This window comes from Xyrauchen texanus, chromosome 46, assembly GCF_025860055.1.
Source record: "Xyrauchen texanus isolate HMW12.3.18 chromosome 46, RBS_HiC_50CHRs, whole genome shotgun sequence".
NCBI lineage: Eukaryota > Metazoa > Chordata > Actinopteri > Cypriniformes > Catostomidae > Xyrauchen > Xyrauchen texanus.
In genome coordinates, this window is record NC_068321.1 from 14877065 (window position 1) to 14893715 (window position 16651).

At 41.0% G+C, this 16651-nt stretch overlaps 1 protein-coding gene across 1 annotated transcript in view; it reads right to left on the minus strand.

The window, feature by feature from the left end:
• The window catches only part of celsr1b (cadherin EGF LAG seven-pass G-type receptor 1b), an 87356-nt gene that overhangs the window by 47224 nt on the left and 23481 nt on the right, over nucleotides 1-16651 (minus strand). Inside the window, exons 2-5 of the mRNA XM_052119418.1 lie at nucleotides 15484-16122; nucleotides 8120-8342; nucleotides 6437-6552; nucleotides 4737-4825 (exon numbers count right to left, since the gene is read on the minus strand). Of these exons, the coding sequence (XP_051975378.1) occupies nucleotides 4737-4825; nucleotides 6437-6552; nucleotides 8120-8342; nucleotides 15484-16122 (1067 nt within the window). The remainder of the gene's footprint in view (nucleotides 1-4736; nucleotides 4826-6436; nucleotides 6553-8119; nucleotides 8343-15483; nucleotides 16123-16651) is intronic.

A 16651-nucleotide genomic window follows, 5' to 3' on the forward strand; every position in this document is an offset into this window, starting at 1 on the left:
CTCAAGTCGCTGCGGGCCACTCACATCCCAGGTTACCTCAACAGCACAGCGGACGCGCTGTCGCGGCAGGTTACATCCAGGGGAGAGTGGAGGCTCCACCCCCAGGTGGTTCAGCTGATCTGGAGTCGATTCGGCCAAGCGCAAGTAGACCTGTTCGCTTCCCGGAATCCTCCCATTGCCCACTCTGGTACTCTCTGGCCGAGGCCCCCCTCGGCACAGATGCCTTGGCACACAGCTGGCCCCCGGGGCTTCGCAAGTATGCGTTTCCCCCAGTGAGCCTACTTGCACAGACGTTGTGCAAAGTCAGGGAGGACAGGGAGCAGGTCCTCTTAGTGGCCCCTTATTGGCCCTCCCGGATCTGGTTCTCGGACCTCATGCTCCTCGCGACAGCCCCCCCCGGCGAATTCCCCTGAGGAAGGACCTTCTTTCTCAGGGTCAGGGCACCATCTGGCACCCGCTACCAGACCTCTGGAATCTCCATGTCTGGCCCTTGGACGGGACGCGGTAGACTTAGGTGGCCTACCACCCACGGTGGTAGACACGATCACTCAGGCGAGAGCCCCCTCAACGAGGTGTCTTTACAGCCTGAAGTGGCGTCTGTTTGCTCAGTGGTGTTCTTCCCGTGGTGAAGACACCCAGAGATGCGCAGTTGGATCAGTGCTTTCCTTTCTGCAGGAAAGGTTGGAGGGACGGCTGTCCCCCACCACCTTGAAGGTGTATGTAGCCGCTATATCGGCACATCACGATGCAGTGGAAGGTAAGTATTTAGGGAAGCACGACTTGATCATCAGGTTCCTGAGGGGCGCGAGGAGGTTAAACCCCCCCCCAGGCCGCGCCTCGTTCCCTCGTGGGACCTCTCCGTGGTCCTTCGGGGAGCTCCCTTTGAGCCCCTTGAGTCAGCAGAGCTAAAGGCGCTCTCTCTCTGAAGACCACCCTCCTGACGGCGCTCACCTCCATCAAGAGGGTAGAGGACCTGCAGGCGTTCTCTGTTAGCGAACTGTGCCTAGAGTTCGGTCCGGCTTACTCTCACGTCATCCTGAGACCCCGACCGGGCTATGTGCCCAAGGTTACCACGACCCCCTTTAGGGATCAAGTGGTGAACCTGCAAGCGCTGCCCCTGGAGGAGGCAGACCCAACCTTTACGTTGCTGTGTCCGGTGCGTGCTCTTCACATCTACTTGGACCGCACGCAGAGCTTTAGAAGCTCCGAGCAGCTCTTTGTTTGCTTTGGCGGACAGCGGAAGGGAAGCGCTGTCTCCAAACAGAGGATCGCCCACTGGGTCGTCAATGCCATCACGATGGCATACCACGCCCAGCATGTGCCACCCCCTGCTGGCCTACGAGCCCATTCTACCAGGGGCGTTGCGGCTTCATGGGCGTTGTCTCATGGCGCCTCTCTAGCAGACATATGTAGAGCCGCGGGTTGGGCAACACCTAACACCTTTGCGAGGTTCTATAACCTAATGGTTGAGCCAGTTTCGTCCCGTGTGTTATCGGATGACACAAACAGGTAAGTTCGGGTCAGCCGGCCGGGTGTATCACTTGTGCATAGCGCCTTTCCCCTCCCTTGAGGTGAAGACGTGCGCTCTTTTCCCCAGTTGCGTTCGCAGGAAGTGTGAACCCTGGACGTTCTTCCTCCCTAGCCTAGCGGCCGTTGAGTCTTCGGAGAGGCTCACTGCCACCCCCGTACGGGCGTCACCAGGCCCCCGTACTGAGGTAAGTGCTCCACATGTGCTGGTTGCCCCCTTCGGCAACCCCGTGTGACGTATATCCCGCAAAATGGTTTCCCTACCAGCAAACCGCGTCTTCCTTGGACAGAGGGTCCTCGGCCCCGGGTCGCCGTGTTTGTAGTAACCCCTCCCCACCTTTGGGTAGGGTCTACCATGGCGCCGTTCCACACGATGTGCTTCCGCTGCTGGCTGGTAAGACCGTGTGTGTATTCCACCTAACCCCCCCCCCCCTCGGGGCCGGGTGTGGTCTCCGCGGTGTCCTCCCACACCCCCCAGCTTGGACCATTTATAATTGGCCCCCAGCCGAACGATTGCGTTCCTTTTACAGGGGAGAAAAATAGAGAGAAGGCCCCGGCTGGGCCAGCCAGTCCTTATACTTCTGAGCAGTTAGCTGTTCCCCCTAGGTGCAGGGGACTGCTTCATGCCTGCCAGTGTGTTGGGGGTAGTTATGCGACGGCTTGCTACGCTGGCTACGAGGCACACAGAGGTTTGCCCGTCTCGCACCGCTTGTCTGTGTAACTCGGTTCAGCTCTGTGGCGTTTTCCATGGGACCCCTAGTGTCAACTCAGCGACACAACGTCGACTGAGTGACAGACGGGGAACGTCTCGGTTACTGACGTAACCTCCGTTCCCTGATGGAGGGAACGAGACATTGTGTTCCCGCTAGCCACAATACTGAACCATCCGCTGAAAGCGCCGGGTCTTTGGCTCGGCTCCTCAATGCGATACCTGATGTGTATTTGCAGCGTCACTCCTTTTATACCCGTATGTCCGGGGGAGTGGCATGCAAATTCCACACGCCAATTCTCATTGGCCTTTTCTCAAAATCAGAGATGGCCGTGCTCCGCAAGAGCGACCCCTAGTGTCAACTCAGCGACACAACGTCTTGTTCCCTCCATCAGGGAACGGAGGTTACGTCAGTAACCGAGACGTTTTACTGTTACAATAATACTTTTTCTAATGTTGCCTGTGATGCTTAAAAAAATACAGCCTATTTCAGGAATACTTGAATAATTATGAACAGAGTGAGCTATTTCGGGTTCGGATCGGGTTTGGGCATAAAATCTGATGGTACTCTTCGAGTCAGATAGGGCCATCTGTCTCGTATGTACTCGGGTACAGGTCGGTTCAGGTTTAATTTTAAGGACCGTTTAGACCTCTAAATAATACTGGTTAACTTTACAGCCTTTTATCTTTTGTATGGAGGTTTTTAAAAATCAAAGAAATTATGGACCATCAAAATGAGAAAGCCACAGTATGCTGACTGCCATCCCTCAAGGATACTTTTTGAAATGAGATTTCTTCTGTTTTAAATAATAATACTAACACACAAAATATTCTCATTAAAAACAAGATGTGTGATAAAATACCTAAGAGAAAAAACACAACTAGCTTTTAGCTATGAAATATAACACATGACATATTACACATGCACTGAACTTCAGCCATGCAGTATTTCAAAAACTGTAATATGAGGGCCTGAAACCTGGAAGGATCAAAGAAGTAGAAATTTAAGCCGTTTCTTTTGAGAGGAGCTCTTAGAAGATGCTATGAACTTTGATACAGCTAGAAATGTAGCTGAGATGGTGTGTCCTCTTTCATAAAATATTGAACCAGAGGAACTGATCTTACTAAGAAGCATGGACTCTTGAATCTCTACCTTTCTTCAATAAACTACCTAAAATTAGAACTATCTAATGGATTACAAATGCCAGTTTGATTGTTGTTTAATGATCTTTCATTAAATAAAAAGAAAAAAATTTGAAAACAGTGACCATCAAAACACATTGCATGAATTACGAATTGGAAGACTCTACATTCTCACTGACCCATTTACACTTGATATTACAGCAATACAACAATCAAATGAGAAAACGTCTTCAGTATACTTGGTTTCAACAAGTGATGCAAATGAGAAGCACATATATCTGAAGGTCATTCAATACAGGTACTCCACTAAAATAACTTAGAATTGTTCTCGAAAAATCATATTTGAGGTGAGATTAAATTTGAAGTATATTTGGGACAAACAGTGCACTCATATTTAAAAAAAATGTTTGATGTAGTGAGGGATTTTTGTAGTCATTAAATCAGTCACAGGAAACACAATTAAGACACATGTAATCGGCATAAACAGCAATCTGACCACTTGCCAGGATTTTATCTGAGGGTACGGACAGAAATCTGCCCAAATCAACCTTATATCTTGGGGGTCTTATATCTTGTGGCAAAAACAACACTTTGAGAGAAGCATTTTTTTTCTCGAGTATGAGTAGTATTCATATAACTATTGGCTAAAAGCATTTCTTCCAGTAACCATTCAGAACAAACGTGTTCTTGCTCTAAAAAATGCAAAACGCACTACAACGAATAGAGCAGAAAACAGGTATCTCGAGACGCATTTTTTTTCCAGTTCTTTTTTACTTGACACCATCTAAAAAAGCAGCGCTCCCATGAGAGATGCTAAAAATACAGTGAAACGTGATGCAGTTGTCCAAAGACATTCATCTAGACTGTTTACACAGAAAACTCTTGAAAATCATAGGGAGCGGATGCAAAAACACGTTCAGCCTTTTGTTTCCACTGTATCCAGCGCTGTCTGTTCTCTGTATTTGTAAATATCCCAATACTGTTTTACTATGTGAGAAACCGCTCCAAATGATTCAGTGAGAGTGTGCTCTGATCGAATTGTACTGAATCACAAATCGATTCAGACCATTTTGCAAGCCCGTTTGACCAATTCACTGAAAGAACGACTCAAAATAATTATTCATTCGCAAATTGGGCATTGCTAGTTCTTTTAAACAACCAACAGAAATACAGGACACATTTCATGATTGATTAAATATTCTGACAGTAGATGATTCTCAGGCCAGTCGGAGCGCTCATGGTATGTACAGTTCATACGGCCACATAGCTGCAAGCACCACTGCCACTTGTCATCAGATCACCCAAAACAAATGTTAATATCAGGTGTAAACAGGTTTGCCCAGTACAAGTATCTTACCTTGTTGTAGTAATGTAGATGGACTGTGTGCCATTGTCCGTCACTAATCCCCCCAGCTACAAATGGAGCCACTGTGGTTTTAGACTCTCCTGTGGGACAAAAACAAGACAGATGAAAACAGTTTTACTGATAAAGAGTAAGGGGCCGTTCAGACCAAACATGTTCTTGCTTTAAAAAAGATCTTGCGCAAAGAATAGAACAGAAAGCAGGTGTCTTTAGACGCATTTTAAAAGTTAAAGTTCTTTTAACTTGACAAAGCATCTAAAAAGCATCTCACACCTGTGCTACAACGGTCAAAGGCCTCCATCTAACACATGCTGCTTACATAGAAAAACTATTAAAAAACAAAGCAGACAGATGCAAAAAAGAGTTCAGAGTGAATGGCCCCTAATGCTATTAGTCTGTTTGCATTGAGAATGGTGGTAATTCACACTGTCCAGTGGCGTGAAAGCATTACTCAATGTTGTAAAAGATAACCAAAATATGTTACATGGTTAACACAAAGCACAATAAAGCATTCTAAATTCCCACACTATTCCAAACTAATTAAATGTGTTCAAGGCACCTTGCTAAACACACAAGAAGAATTTTAATATGTGTGCCATTTTTCCAGTCTAGTGGGCATGATAAGTGAATCATTATTGAGGGGATAATGACATGTCAGAACCCCCCATGACAGAACTGGCCATCGGTGCATGCACTGTAAAATATCTTGGTTGTTTATGTCCTTATTTGCCTTAATAACATTGAGTGATGGCTAGTAAGCTGGAAGGATTGACTTTTGCCCTCAGTGTGTTTATCATTTACCCAAATCACGGTGTTGTGAGAAGTTTTACATTCCTGGACAGTGATATGCCACTGAAGGAAATGCCTTTCATTGTCTTTATTCTCAACTAATGTGGACTATTGACCATCAGTGCTGTATTTAACAAGGATCTATCTCATACCAAGACACTGTAGGGCTAAATTCCACTATTTATATTCCACATAATTCTGACTAGTTAAAGAGACAGGAGGTGGCATTTTACATATACTGATTGGACAGTAATGCTTGTTGAAGTGTGAGGTTTGGCAAAACAACAGAAAAGGTACACAGAGGAAGTGTGTTTGAATGATCTTTGGACACCTGTTTCCTTTGGCAAATCTCCAATACACACACATATATACACACACATATATATATGATATACACACACACAGTAATTATGAAAGTGTCTGAATAGCCAGGACTCTCACACTGTACTTCAAATAAATCTGATAATGTATTTATGTAGTAATTTATGCATTTATTTGAGGTGCTATTGATGACAAATTGCAAACAAAATAAAACGTTAAAATCAGAACAAAAATTCACATTTGTCCTTTATAAATTGCAATACTGTCAAGATGTCAATAAATACTAACAATCAGTTTATATATCAGAAAACTGAAGTCAAAACATGAATGTGAATACACATTCTTTAAGTCAATAAGTCACTTTATTTTGAGAAAGACCTGATTATTGTCTTCAAGAAATTCTAGGTTAGTTCCAAAACTCCAAGCTGTTTCTGAAGTCATCAATCAAAATATAACTTATTTATTCTATTTATTGGTTGCTTGGGTGCCAGTTAATAAAATTAAATGGGTGCTAAGACAAATGTCTGTGGAAAAATTTTAAGTAAATTAAAAGTGCAACACTGAGATTTAAGTCAACTACTCACCAGCAGAGAATGTCAGCTGTATTTGTTCTTCCACAATTTCAATGGCAATGAAATCATGCCTTTCATTAAACCTCCCATTATACAGCAGCAAAGCATTTCTTTCCCTGGTAGCAAACCTATAAAAGAAAAACAGTCTTTTTAAAATGTAATGCATCATAACGAACTTGTTCATAACTTGTCTAATTTTGCGGAAAATATTCACATTAGTTTTATATTCATTTGCACACAAATTTAAAGATGTGCATGTGTTCAACTGCAGTTCCAGCTACGGCCACAGGGAGCAGTTTGAAAATTTCGGAAAGCAAACCGATTTAAGAAGATAATAAATTTGACCTGCTGTCGCAGATTTCCAGTGAGATCAGTCTGTACAAGGACATTTGTATTATATCATATTTTAAAGTGACATTCATTTTTTATTTAAATATTTTATGAATATACCTTTCTGATGCATATATCAAGCACAAGAAAGGAGCCCGGGAACATTACTGACATTAAAAATGATTGAGAGAGTCATAACAGAATATTAAAAAAGATAGGGAGTGGAGGAAAAGGAAGTAAAAAGATAAAAGCTGCCAAGAGACACAGCTAGAGGTAATGACGCTGTAATGGATGGGGAAACTGATACTCTGATGTTTGCCAACCTCTGATATCTCGCTTAACCCTGTGTTGAGGGCACCTGGGAGTTTCGCTGGGTAGGTGTCAGATAGCACATGGCAAAGGGGCAAACTCACAGGAAAAATGAACAAAGATGCCTCACCACACGTGTCATCCTGTTTTCATGTTTGCCATGAGAGGAACTTGTATGGTTGGTATGTGAGAGTGTATAATTTGGTAATTAGGTACATATTTAATAAAAGCCTATGGTAAAGTAACAAGATGTTTAACATTTGAAAAATGTACCATGGTGACCATAGTTTATTCCAAAACACCATAGACACTAATGTGTCTACTGGGAATACACATTAGGAACTTGCTATTAGCCACCACTGTGAAGAAATTTTGTAAAACGTGTTTATCAGGTTACCCAAAAATTTGCTATAATGAATTAACTGGTTTTTGTGCTTCTTTTGGTAAAATCTAATTTAACTTGTTGATAGAAATATATTCAAAAATATTATTTAACATCACTGAATCAACCTGAATACATTAGGTTACACCAACAAAATTAATTTTAAGGGTTAGATCAGGTAGACATAGTTCTTAAGGTAACAATTGGAAGTCACCACTTTTTACAATTCATGGTATGAAAACATTTAAAATTTTATAATAAATGCAGAAATTTAAGGGAATTTAAAAAAACTTTAAATTCATGTGTTTAATGCCAATTCCAGCATTAATGGGCAACTCTATAATTCGTTAAGCATGTTTTTGTTTTTTTATTATACCTACTAATCAAACTGTTTTGGTATTTGATTTGATCTGTTTTGTCTCTGAAATGTTATTACATTTTCCACAATTTCAGTGTAGTAACAATGGTATTTAGACTGAAACTAAGGATACTATTGTAATAAGGTTAAAGAACTGTAACAAAACTGTTACCTACAGAGCATAATTTGTAACAAAAATTAACAAAACCCATCTGTATCAGTACTTGTGGATTTCCTGTCAATTCTCTCAAATTACACTCATTGTAACAAGAGAAGGGAAATGGATGGATGGAGTATTTCTAGAGGTTTTACTGACATGAAGGAGAGGGTGAAGTGGAATCTCTGCCTCAGGCCTCTGAAGGTGATGAAGGACTGGCCAGGAAAGCTGCGTGTGGTCATCTCACAGTAAGGCTTCTCGTACTCTCCATCAGGACACTGGCACAGGAAACCTCCCACCAGCAGATCCAAACACCTACCTCCATTCTTACAAACACCGGGAACACAGCGGCCTGAGCGTGAGTTCACCTCACAGCGCTCACCTATAAAAAGAATATGCCAGAGAATTAAAAAAAACAAATGAGAGAAATTATATCCTAAAAATCCCATACTAAAATATGAAAAGAATTTTAGGGACACGTAGCAATTAAATTATTAAACAAAATGGAAAGAAAGATGCAACACTGAAAACCTTTTAACCTAAAAATGTGCTTCATGTGGTAACATTTAAGTCAAAAATATTATTTAACGTCACTGAATCAACCTGAATACTTTTGGTTACTAATTTTAAAGGTTAGATCAAGTAGAAATATCTATTTAAGGTTACAATTTCAGGACTGTAACCTTGTGCTTTTTTACCTTTGCTCAATACTTTGTTGAAGCACATTTGGCATCAATTACAGCCTCAAGTCTTTTTGAGTATGATGCTACAAGCTTGGCACACCTATATTGTGGGCAGTATTTTTGGGCAGTTTCTCCCATTCTTCTTTGCAGGACCTCTCAAGCTCCATCAGATTGGATGGGGAGCATCGTTCCACAGCCATTTTCAAATATCTCCAGAGATGTTCAATCAGGTTCAAGTCCAGGCTCTGGCTGGGCCACTCAAGGACATTCACAGAGTTGTACCGTAGCCACTCCTTTGTTATCTTGGCTGTGTGCTTAGGGTCGTTGTCCTGTTGGAAGATGAACCTTTGCCCCAGTCTGAGGTCCAGACCGCTCTGGAGCATGTTTTCATCAAGGATATCTCTGTACATTGCTGTATTCATCTTTCCCTCGATCCTGACTAGTCTACCAGATCCAGCTGCTGAAAAACATCCCCACAGCATGATGCTGCCACCACCATGCTTCACTGTAGGGATGGTATAGGCCAGGCGATGAGCGGTGCCTGGTTTCCTCCAGACATGACGCTTGCCATTCAGGCCAAAGTGTTCAATCTTTGTTTCATCAGACCAGAGAATTTTGTTTCTCATGGTCTGAGAGTCCTTCAGGTGCTGCAGAGATGGTTGTTCTTCTGGAAGGTTCTCCTCTCTCCACAGAGAAACGCTGGAGCTCTGTCAGAGTGACCATCGGGTTCTCGGTCACCTTCCTGGCTAAGGCCCTTCTCCCCCGATCACTCAGTTTGGTCGGGCGGCCAGCTCTAGGAAAAGGCCTGGTGGTTCCAAACTTCTTCCATTTACGGATGATGGAGGCCACTGTGCTCATTGGGACCTTCAGTGCTGCAGAACTTTTCTGTACCCTTGCCCAGATCTGTGCCTCGTTACAATCCTGTCTTGGAGGTCTACAGACAATTCCTTGGACTTCATGTCTTGGTTTGTGCTCTGACCTGCACTGTTAACTGTGGGACCTTATATAAACAGGTGTGTGCCCTTTCCAAATCATATCCAATCAACTGAATTTACCACAGGTGGACTCCAATCAAGTTATAGAAACATCTCAAGGATGATCAGTGGAAACAGGATGCACCTGAGCTCAATTTTGAGTGTCATGGCAAAGGCTGTAAATACTTATATACATGTGATTTTTTTAGTTTTTTATTTTTAATAAATTTGCAAAGATTTCAAACAAACTTCTTTCACATGGTCATTATGAGGAAAATTGTGTCAGAATTTTGAGGAAAATAATGAATTGAATCCATTAGCTTTAGGCTGTAACATAAAGCTGTAAAATAAAATGTGGAAAAAGTGAAGCGCTGTGAATACCTTCCGGATGCACTGTGTGTGTGTGTATGTATATATATATATATATATATATGAAACGAATAGTGCTAATTGGTTGATATAGCTTTACAGCTGTCCTAAAATATGGATGTATTCACTTAACTATTGTGTATATCACTCTGTAGCATCCAATGAATAACTTTCTATTAGTATTTACATGTCAGAAAACATATTTTCTAGTACAAGGATGCTGCCTAATGAATTTTCTTGATAAACAAATTTTTTATTGAACAAATGGCCTTAAAACGTTTTAACGTAATAACCAGTTTTAAAGGTAATAAAGCCTTCAAGGTTGCATAACTATTTTGTAAGTATAATTGTGACTGAAAGGGTTTAAGGCACTCTATACATTGCATTCACAATATAGAATTGCCTTGAGTACTTAAAAGGTAGAATAGGGAGGCAACAGACTAGTTTAAGAAGCTTTGCAGCCGATTTGATCTTTTCATTGACACAGCACTTTACCACATATTTCAGATATTAATTGAAAAGTTGTATCCCAAACCCAGACTTCTAACGCAGCATTTCTTAAACACTAGGTCGAGACTCAGATTGAGTCGCATAGCCATAAATGTTGGGTTATGGCAAATTTGAATAAATGTGTTGTTATTTCTCTAGTAAAAGTAAATGAAATATCTTTAGAACAAATGCACTCTTTTCAGTCCACTCTTCCATGCTGTTGCGCTGGCCAGTACTCTGCCATATCATTTGATAGGCATGCTCTTTCTTTGCAATTTCAAACAGCAAACCATTGGCAGCAATGGAAAATTTGCAGCAAAGCTCATTTGCATGTGAAAATAATCAGTGGCAAATTTGCCATTAACTCTCAATTTTTGTAAGGGTTCTATTTAGAGTCTGTCTTTGTATGTGTGTGCCTCTGTATAAATCATTGGATATAGCAGTGGTTCTCAACCGGTGGGGCGCGCCCACTCTCCAGGGGCGCGAGTAGGCTACGATGGAAGGTAAAAAAAACTGGAAAAAAATTTTTTTGGGGCACATTTTTTTTATCACTAATGTCATAAAAAGTTATAGTTTTGTATATACATAACTCCTGAATAAAAATTAAAATGTGTTTGGACTGATTTAAAAAAAAAAAGTTTTGAACAAATTTGATTGGTTTGTCGATAGTGAGCGCAAATGCAAGTGATAAGCATAAGCGGTTTCATTAAGCGAGTCATTGAGTCGTTCATTCAAACGATTCGTTCAAACGGCCGATTCATCAAGAATGAGACAGATGTTTGTGAATGGGTCATTGAATCTTTGACTCAACCGATTCGTTCACAACACTGAATCATTCAAAACACGATTGAGTATTGCTGTGAGATGCGCTATGGCTATGCTGTGATCTTTGTTTGGATTCATCGGATCTATTTTCGCTGCTAAAATAGACCAAAACAGTCATTATTTCGTCTAAAATATAAGTGACTTAATATTATTAACTTGTTTGTTGAACTGTCATATGAAATCAGTGTCACATTTTCAATCGTGAGGTGATGGTAAATTAAGTGATGGTCAATTGTCAGCTCTCTTGGTAGTCAGGTCGTGTGATGTATGTTGCTGAACTGTATTCAAATGTTATAAATATAAAAACACCACATTTTGAAATTTAACTGCAGTATGTCAATTTAGTTTATTTGTGTGTGCTGCGCTCATAGACTTTAGAAAACGGCGCTCATTTGTTTTATTTCAACCTGTCTTTGCAAGGCCGTGAAACTCATACTTTGCTCCTTGCAGACAAAGTGCACGCCTTCACACAAAAACTAGACCTCTGGCATGGCCGCATCAGTCGAGGGAACTGCAACATGTTCCCCAGCCTTGCAGACTTTATCACTGATGCAGGCACGTCACACGATTTCTCCTCCCTATTTCAATCAGCGTCTGAGCACCTGTCAGCAATGAGAAAACAATTTGCGACGTACTTTAAAGAGGATTATCGCTCATTTGCATGGGTTCGAGATCCGTTTGTGTGCACAGCAAACGAGCTATCAATTGATAAGCAGGAACAGCTTATTGAGCTGAAGAGTGACAGTAGACTGAAGGAACTCTTTAGCTCCTGCCCTCTTTCGTCATTCTGGGCAGCATTGATGCAGGAATACCCTGAACTCTGTGACGTCGCCTTGAAGATTCTCCGTCCTTTCGCATCGACATATTTGTGTGAGGCAGGATTCTCAAAAATGACTGCACTCAAAACGAAATACCGCAATCGTGCACAAATCGAGGTTGATTTGAGGCTATGTTTATCAAACATTGAGCCAAGAATTGAGGATCTTTGCAAGGCAAAGCAGGCTCAGGTCTCACATTAACATCACCTACCAGCAAGCTTCTGTAAAAAATGAAGATGATGCCTACTATTAGGCCTAGTAATAATAACAATAAAAAAGCATAAATTAATATCAGAGGTCTGGTGCCAATTCCCAATTATAGCAATAGCCTAGTAATGATAATAGGCCTACTGATGATGATAATAATAATAATAATAATAACAACAATAAAGCATGTAACCTCATATAATTATATAGCAATAGCCTAGTAATGATGATAGGCCTACTACTACTCATAATAATAATAATAATAATGCCTGCAAGCTCACATTAGAAGTCTGGTGCTACTGCCAATTATAATAATAATAATAATAATAATAATAACAACAATAAAGCATGGGGCGGGGCGGGGGGCACTGGGGCCCCAACTGCAATGAACCAGCTTTGGGGGGGCCCAGCTTGCAAAAGGTTGAGAACCCCTGGGATATAGTGACAGCATATCGCATGGTTTTATTAGTGTAAGTCCCAGGTAAATACAAAATGTCATATTTGGGTACTGGGCCGAGAAAGTTTAAGAACCCTTGTTCTAACCTAATCAGTTAAGCAAGCTTAGTTTTAGTTCCAACAAAACAATAGCCCACAGTTGTGTCTAAATGCGAAAGACTTCAGAGAGAGCATTGAGCACCATGTTCTCTTTCTAGTTTGTTCAGGAGGGCCGCTGTGCTCACTGACCCAGACTAACATTTGTTCATAATCTAAAGCAACAGGACCACAGCTAAGCAACCGAAGAACAATGAAGGAGCCCTGGTGGTCTATAAGACACCTGTTATGCTTCACTAGCCCTGAAGCAGGACATGAGATCTGTGGTGAACTGATGACAGCTCATTATTGGAAGATGTTGTTAGTAAACGTGACATCATTCACATTGTTACACGTACATGTTTGGCAGGGGGCTCATTTGATTTCAGTCATGTTCACGCTAAAACAAACCAAAGATTGTGTTTGAGTATCTGATTAAATTAAAGATAAATATACTTGAAATAAATCAATAATGAAACTGAACTGTATCTTGCACTATTTTTATTTATTTAAAAAATATATATTTTTGTCATGATGACAATAAAATTAATTAGCTGTTTTATCCAGACCTATTTGTGGCAAACAGCTCAAGACAGTTACAGTCTCTCTATTTAACTGCACCAGCCCTAAAACATTCAGAAACATTGTAATTTTGTTCCCCATTTTTCCATTTTGGTGAGGAGTATTCAACCAATGTGTCGCCACATAGAGTTCTGGAGAACTCTTTAGGCCTCCTAGATAAACAGAGAATTAATTCTGATTTTGAGAATTCTTACTCACATTTTTATACCCTCTGTGTGTATACCAGTAGCTGAGTGTGTGGTTTGCTTTAACGTCAGATGGACAAATGAAAGGAAACCCACTCATAGCACACAGTATATAAAAAGAGAAAAGTAAGTGAAAAGAAAAGAAACAGCACGATAACGATCTCCCCAAAAATCCATCACCAAGCTGACAAATGCAGTAGCCCCGGAACAAACATCTGAAGTTTGCTTGGAGGACTTTTCCTTGTTGCGCTTGTAATCCTGTATCTCTGATTTGGGGCCAGCTCATTGTGTACCTGCCATTACCTTGACAAGATCTGGGCCCAGAGGAACTATGTCTGCTGGGACACACAAAAGAGGTTCCAAAGAGGTAATGATCCAAATGTCGGTCAGATAATCCCTCATTTCTGAGGAATTACAAGGATACATTACTTTGTAATGAGAGAAACCCATGAGAGGAAATACAGAGGCCACTGTCAACACCTCTAGTTATGACCACATACTACCTTGAGGGCTTGAGAGGGCAGAGGTTCAATTTTCTTTACTGTAGTTTAGAAACCAGAGCTGACACAGAGACAGAATCTGTCGAAGTGAGTGATCCAGAGCGGGAGCTGTGAACCTCAGGATTCCTGTTGTCAAACAAGCTCATTCCTTGCTACAAGAGCAGATCTCCATTCATGTAATGACAGAAGCCAAACTAATGAGACTCATGAGAAGATGACAATTTGCAACCAATCTGGAATCAACTATCCAAACAAAACATAGATAATTGTTATAAGTGGTGCTTGGTAAGGCAAGTATCACTATTACTATAGCTAAGATTAAGATAAGGGATTTGAAAAATGTAGTGTAAAAAGTAAGTATTAAACTATGTGTAACTCGTCTGGCTTTATTTTGTGTGACAAACATGAATGATGCTGCAAATCATGTGGCTTGTTGTGGAGAAGTTTGATATAATTTTAAGTGATCAGATTTTTGGTTTGAAGAAGAAAGAAAGGTTGAAAAACCCTTAAGACTTACACTGAAAGAGGGGCTCCAAGCCATATCTAGCGACAATATAAACCTGATTTGGGCTTTAAAAAAAATTACATAAAAACCACTCAGAAGACCTTAGCAATCTCTTAGCAACTATCCAGAAGACCCTAGATACCACATAGTAATGTGCTAATACACTCAGATCAAATTATGCCCTAAGACCCAGTAAGCAAATCCCAAACAACCCATAACACCCAAGCAACCTCACAGCAACCACCAAGATCAGTTACATGCTAGCAACCTTCTAGCAATGTGTTAGAAGGTTGCTAGCATAGAAAAATACCCAGATCGCCCTATTTCCATACACCTACAGTCATGAGCAAACACCAAACAACCACATATAACACACTAGCAACCTACTTAAACCACACAATGTGCTACACTATAAAAAATGTCTGTAATTTTAACGGTAAAAGACTGTAAAAATGATACAGGAAAAAAAAAGTTAATTGATTAACGAGCACCAGCATGGTCATGTAAATTACAACAGATTAAAACTGCAAAATTCACAGGTTGTTCTTTTAAGTTGTTTAAAAATGTACTGTATTATTTTTACATAATTATTCTGGGAACCACTGGGATTTTGTTTTACAGTGTACAAACACTCAGATCACCTTTAGCCCAAACAACCACCCACAACACTCTAGGATAATGGTGGTGAGTTCTACTCACTTATTTTCTTCAGAAAATGAACAAATCTAGTTTGAAGCTATGAAAAAAATATTTTTGAATACCGGAATAAAGAATCCCATAAATACTCTGGATTAGTGTGGACATGGCCTAAGAGTACAAATAAAAACATGCAGAAAAAGCCAAACAAACACTGACCTGTAAAATCCTGTTGGCACTCGCAGGTGTATCCACCCTCTCGGCTGCGGCACTTCCCGTTGTTCTGACAAGGCCCTGAGTAACAAAGGTCCACCTCTGTCTCACAGTAGTCGCCCGTAAAACCATCAGGACATCGACACCGTAACCCGTTTATGGGATGTATGGGCCTAAAAAGTACCGTGTTGGATGCCACGAAGGGTGCCGTACTGTCAAACTTTAGAACAGCTACACACTTCATATAGTTTTCACAGGGCTCACGCAGACAGATGTTATCATCAAACGGCAGGACGTGCTGAGTTGAGATTAACTTTAACAAAGTGCGATTTAGGTACAGTTGTTCTTGCAGCTCCTCTGATGGGAAATACCGTCCTGGAGTTCCACCTGGAAGCAGGGCAGAGAAAGTGACATTGAGAATGCTACCAGTAACGTCTGTGTCATTTTGGACGTTGAAGATGAAGACACCATCAGGGCTGGTGGAGAGGACAGCAGCTACGCCTTCGGTAAAGACCGAGAGCAGAGGAGAGAGGAAACGCTCCTGAGACATGTTCTCCAGACGTACAGTGATGCTGTTCGTTAGCATGTCATCTGTGATGATGGTCATACGCAGGGTACAGAGGGCTGAGACCTGGTGGAGACCATCTGAGAAGACACAAAGTGAAAATGAGGGACTCATTGGTTCATGTTTATACTGAAATTAATGCAATATAGGGGGCTGGTAGTGAGAAGTTTACATTCTTGCGAGTGAGATGAACTTTAAAGGGAAAGTTAACCTAATAATTAAATTCTATCATTATATTTTCACTCTCATCTCATTCCAAACCCGTATGACATTCTTTGTTCTGTAGAACATAAAAGGAGGAGTTTTTAGGACTTTTCAAGTTGCTCTGTTTCATACAATAAAAGTGGATTGGGACCAGATTCTGTCAAACTCTAAAAAGGACAAAAAGGACTATAAATGCTTCAGAAAAGTAGTTCAAAAGACTCAGGCCCTATATTTCAAGTTTTCTAAAGCTATATGATGTAAAAATCTGATTGAAATTTAAGTAATGATTTACTGAATATTAGCTATAGCAATGCCAAGGTCATGGGTTTAATTCCCAGGGAACACACATACTGATAAAATGTATATCTTGAATATACTGTAAACGGCTTTGGATACATTCTTCTG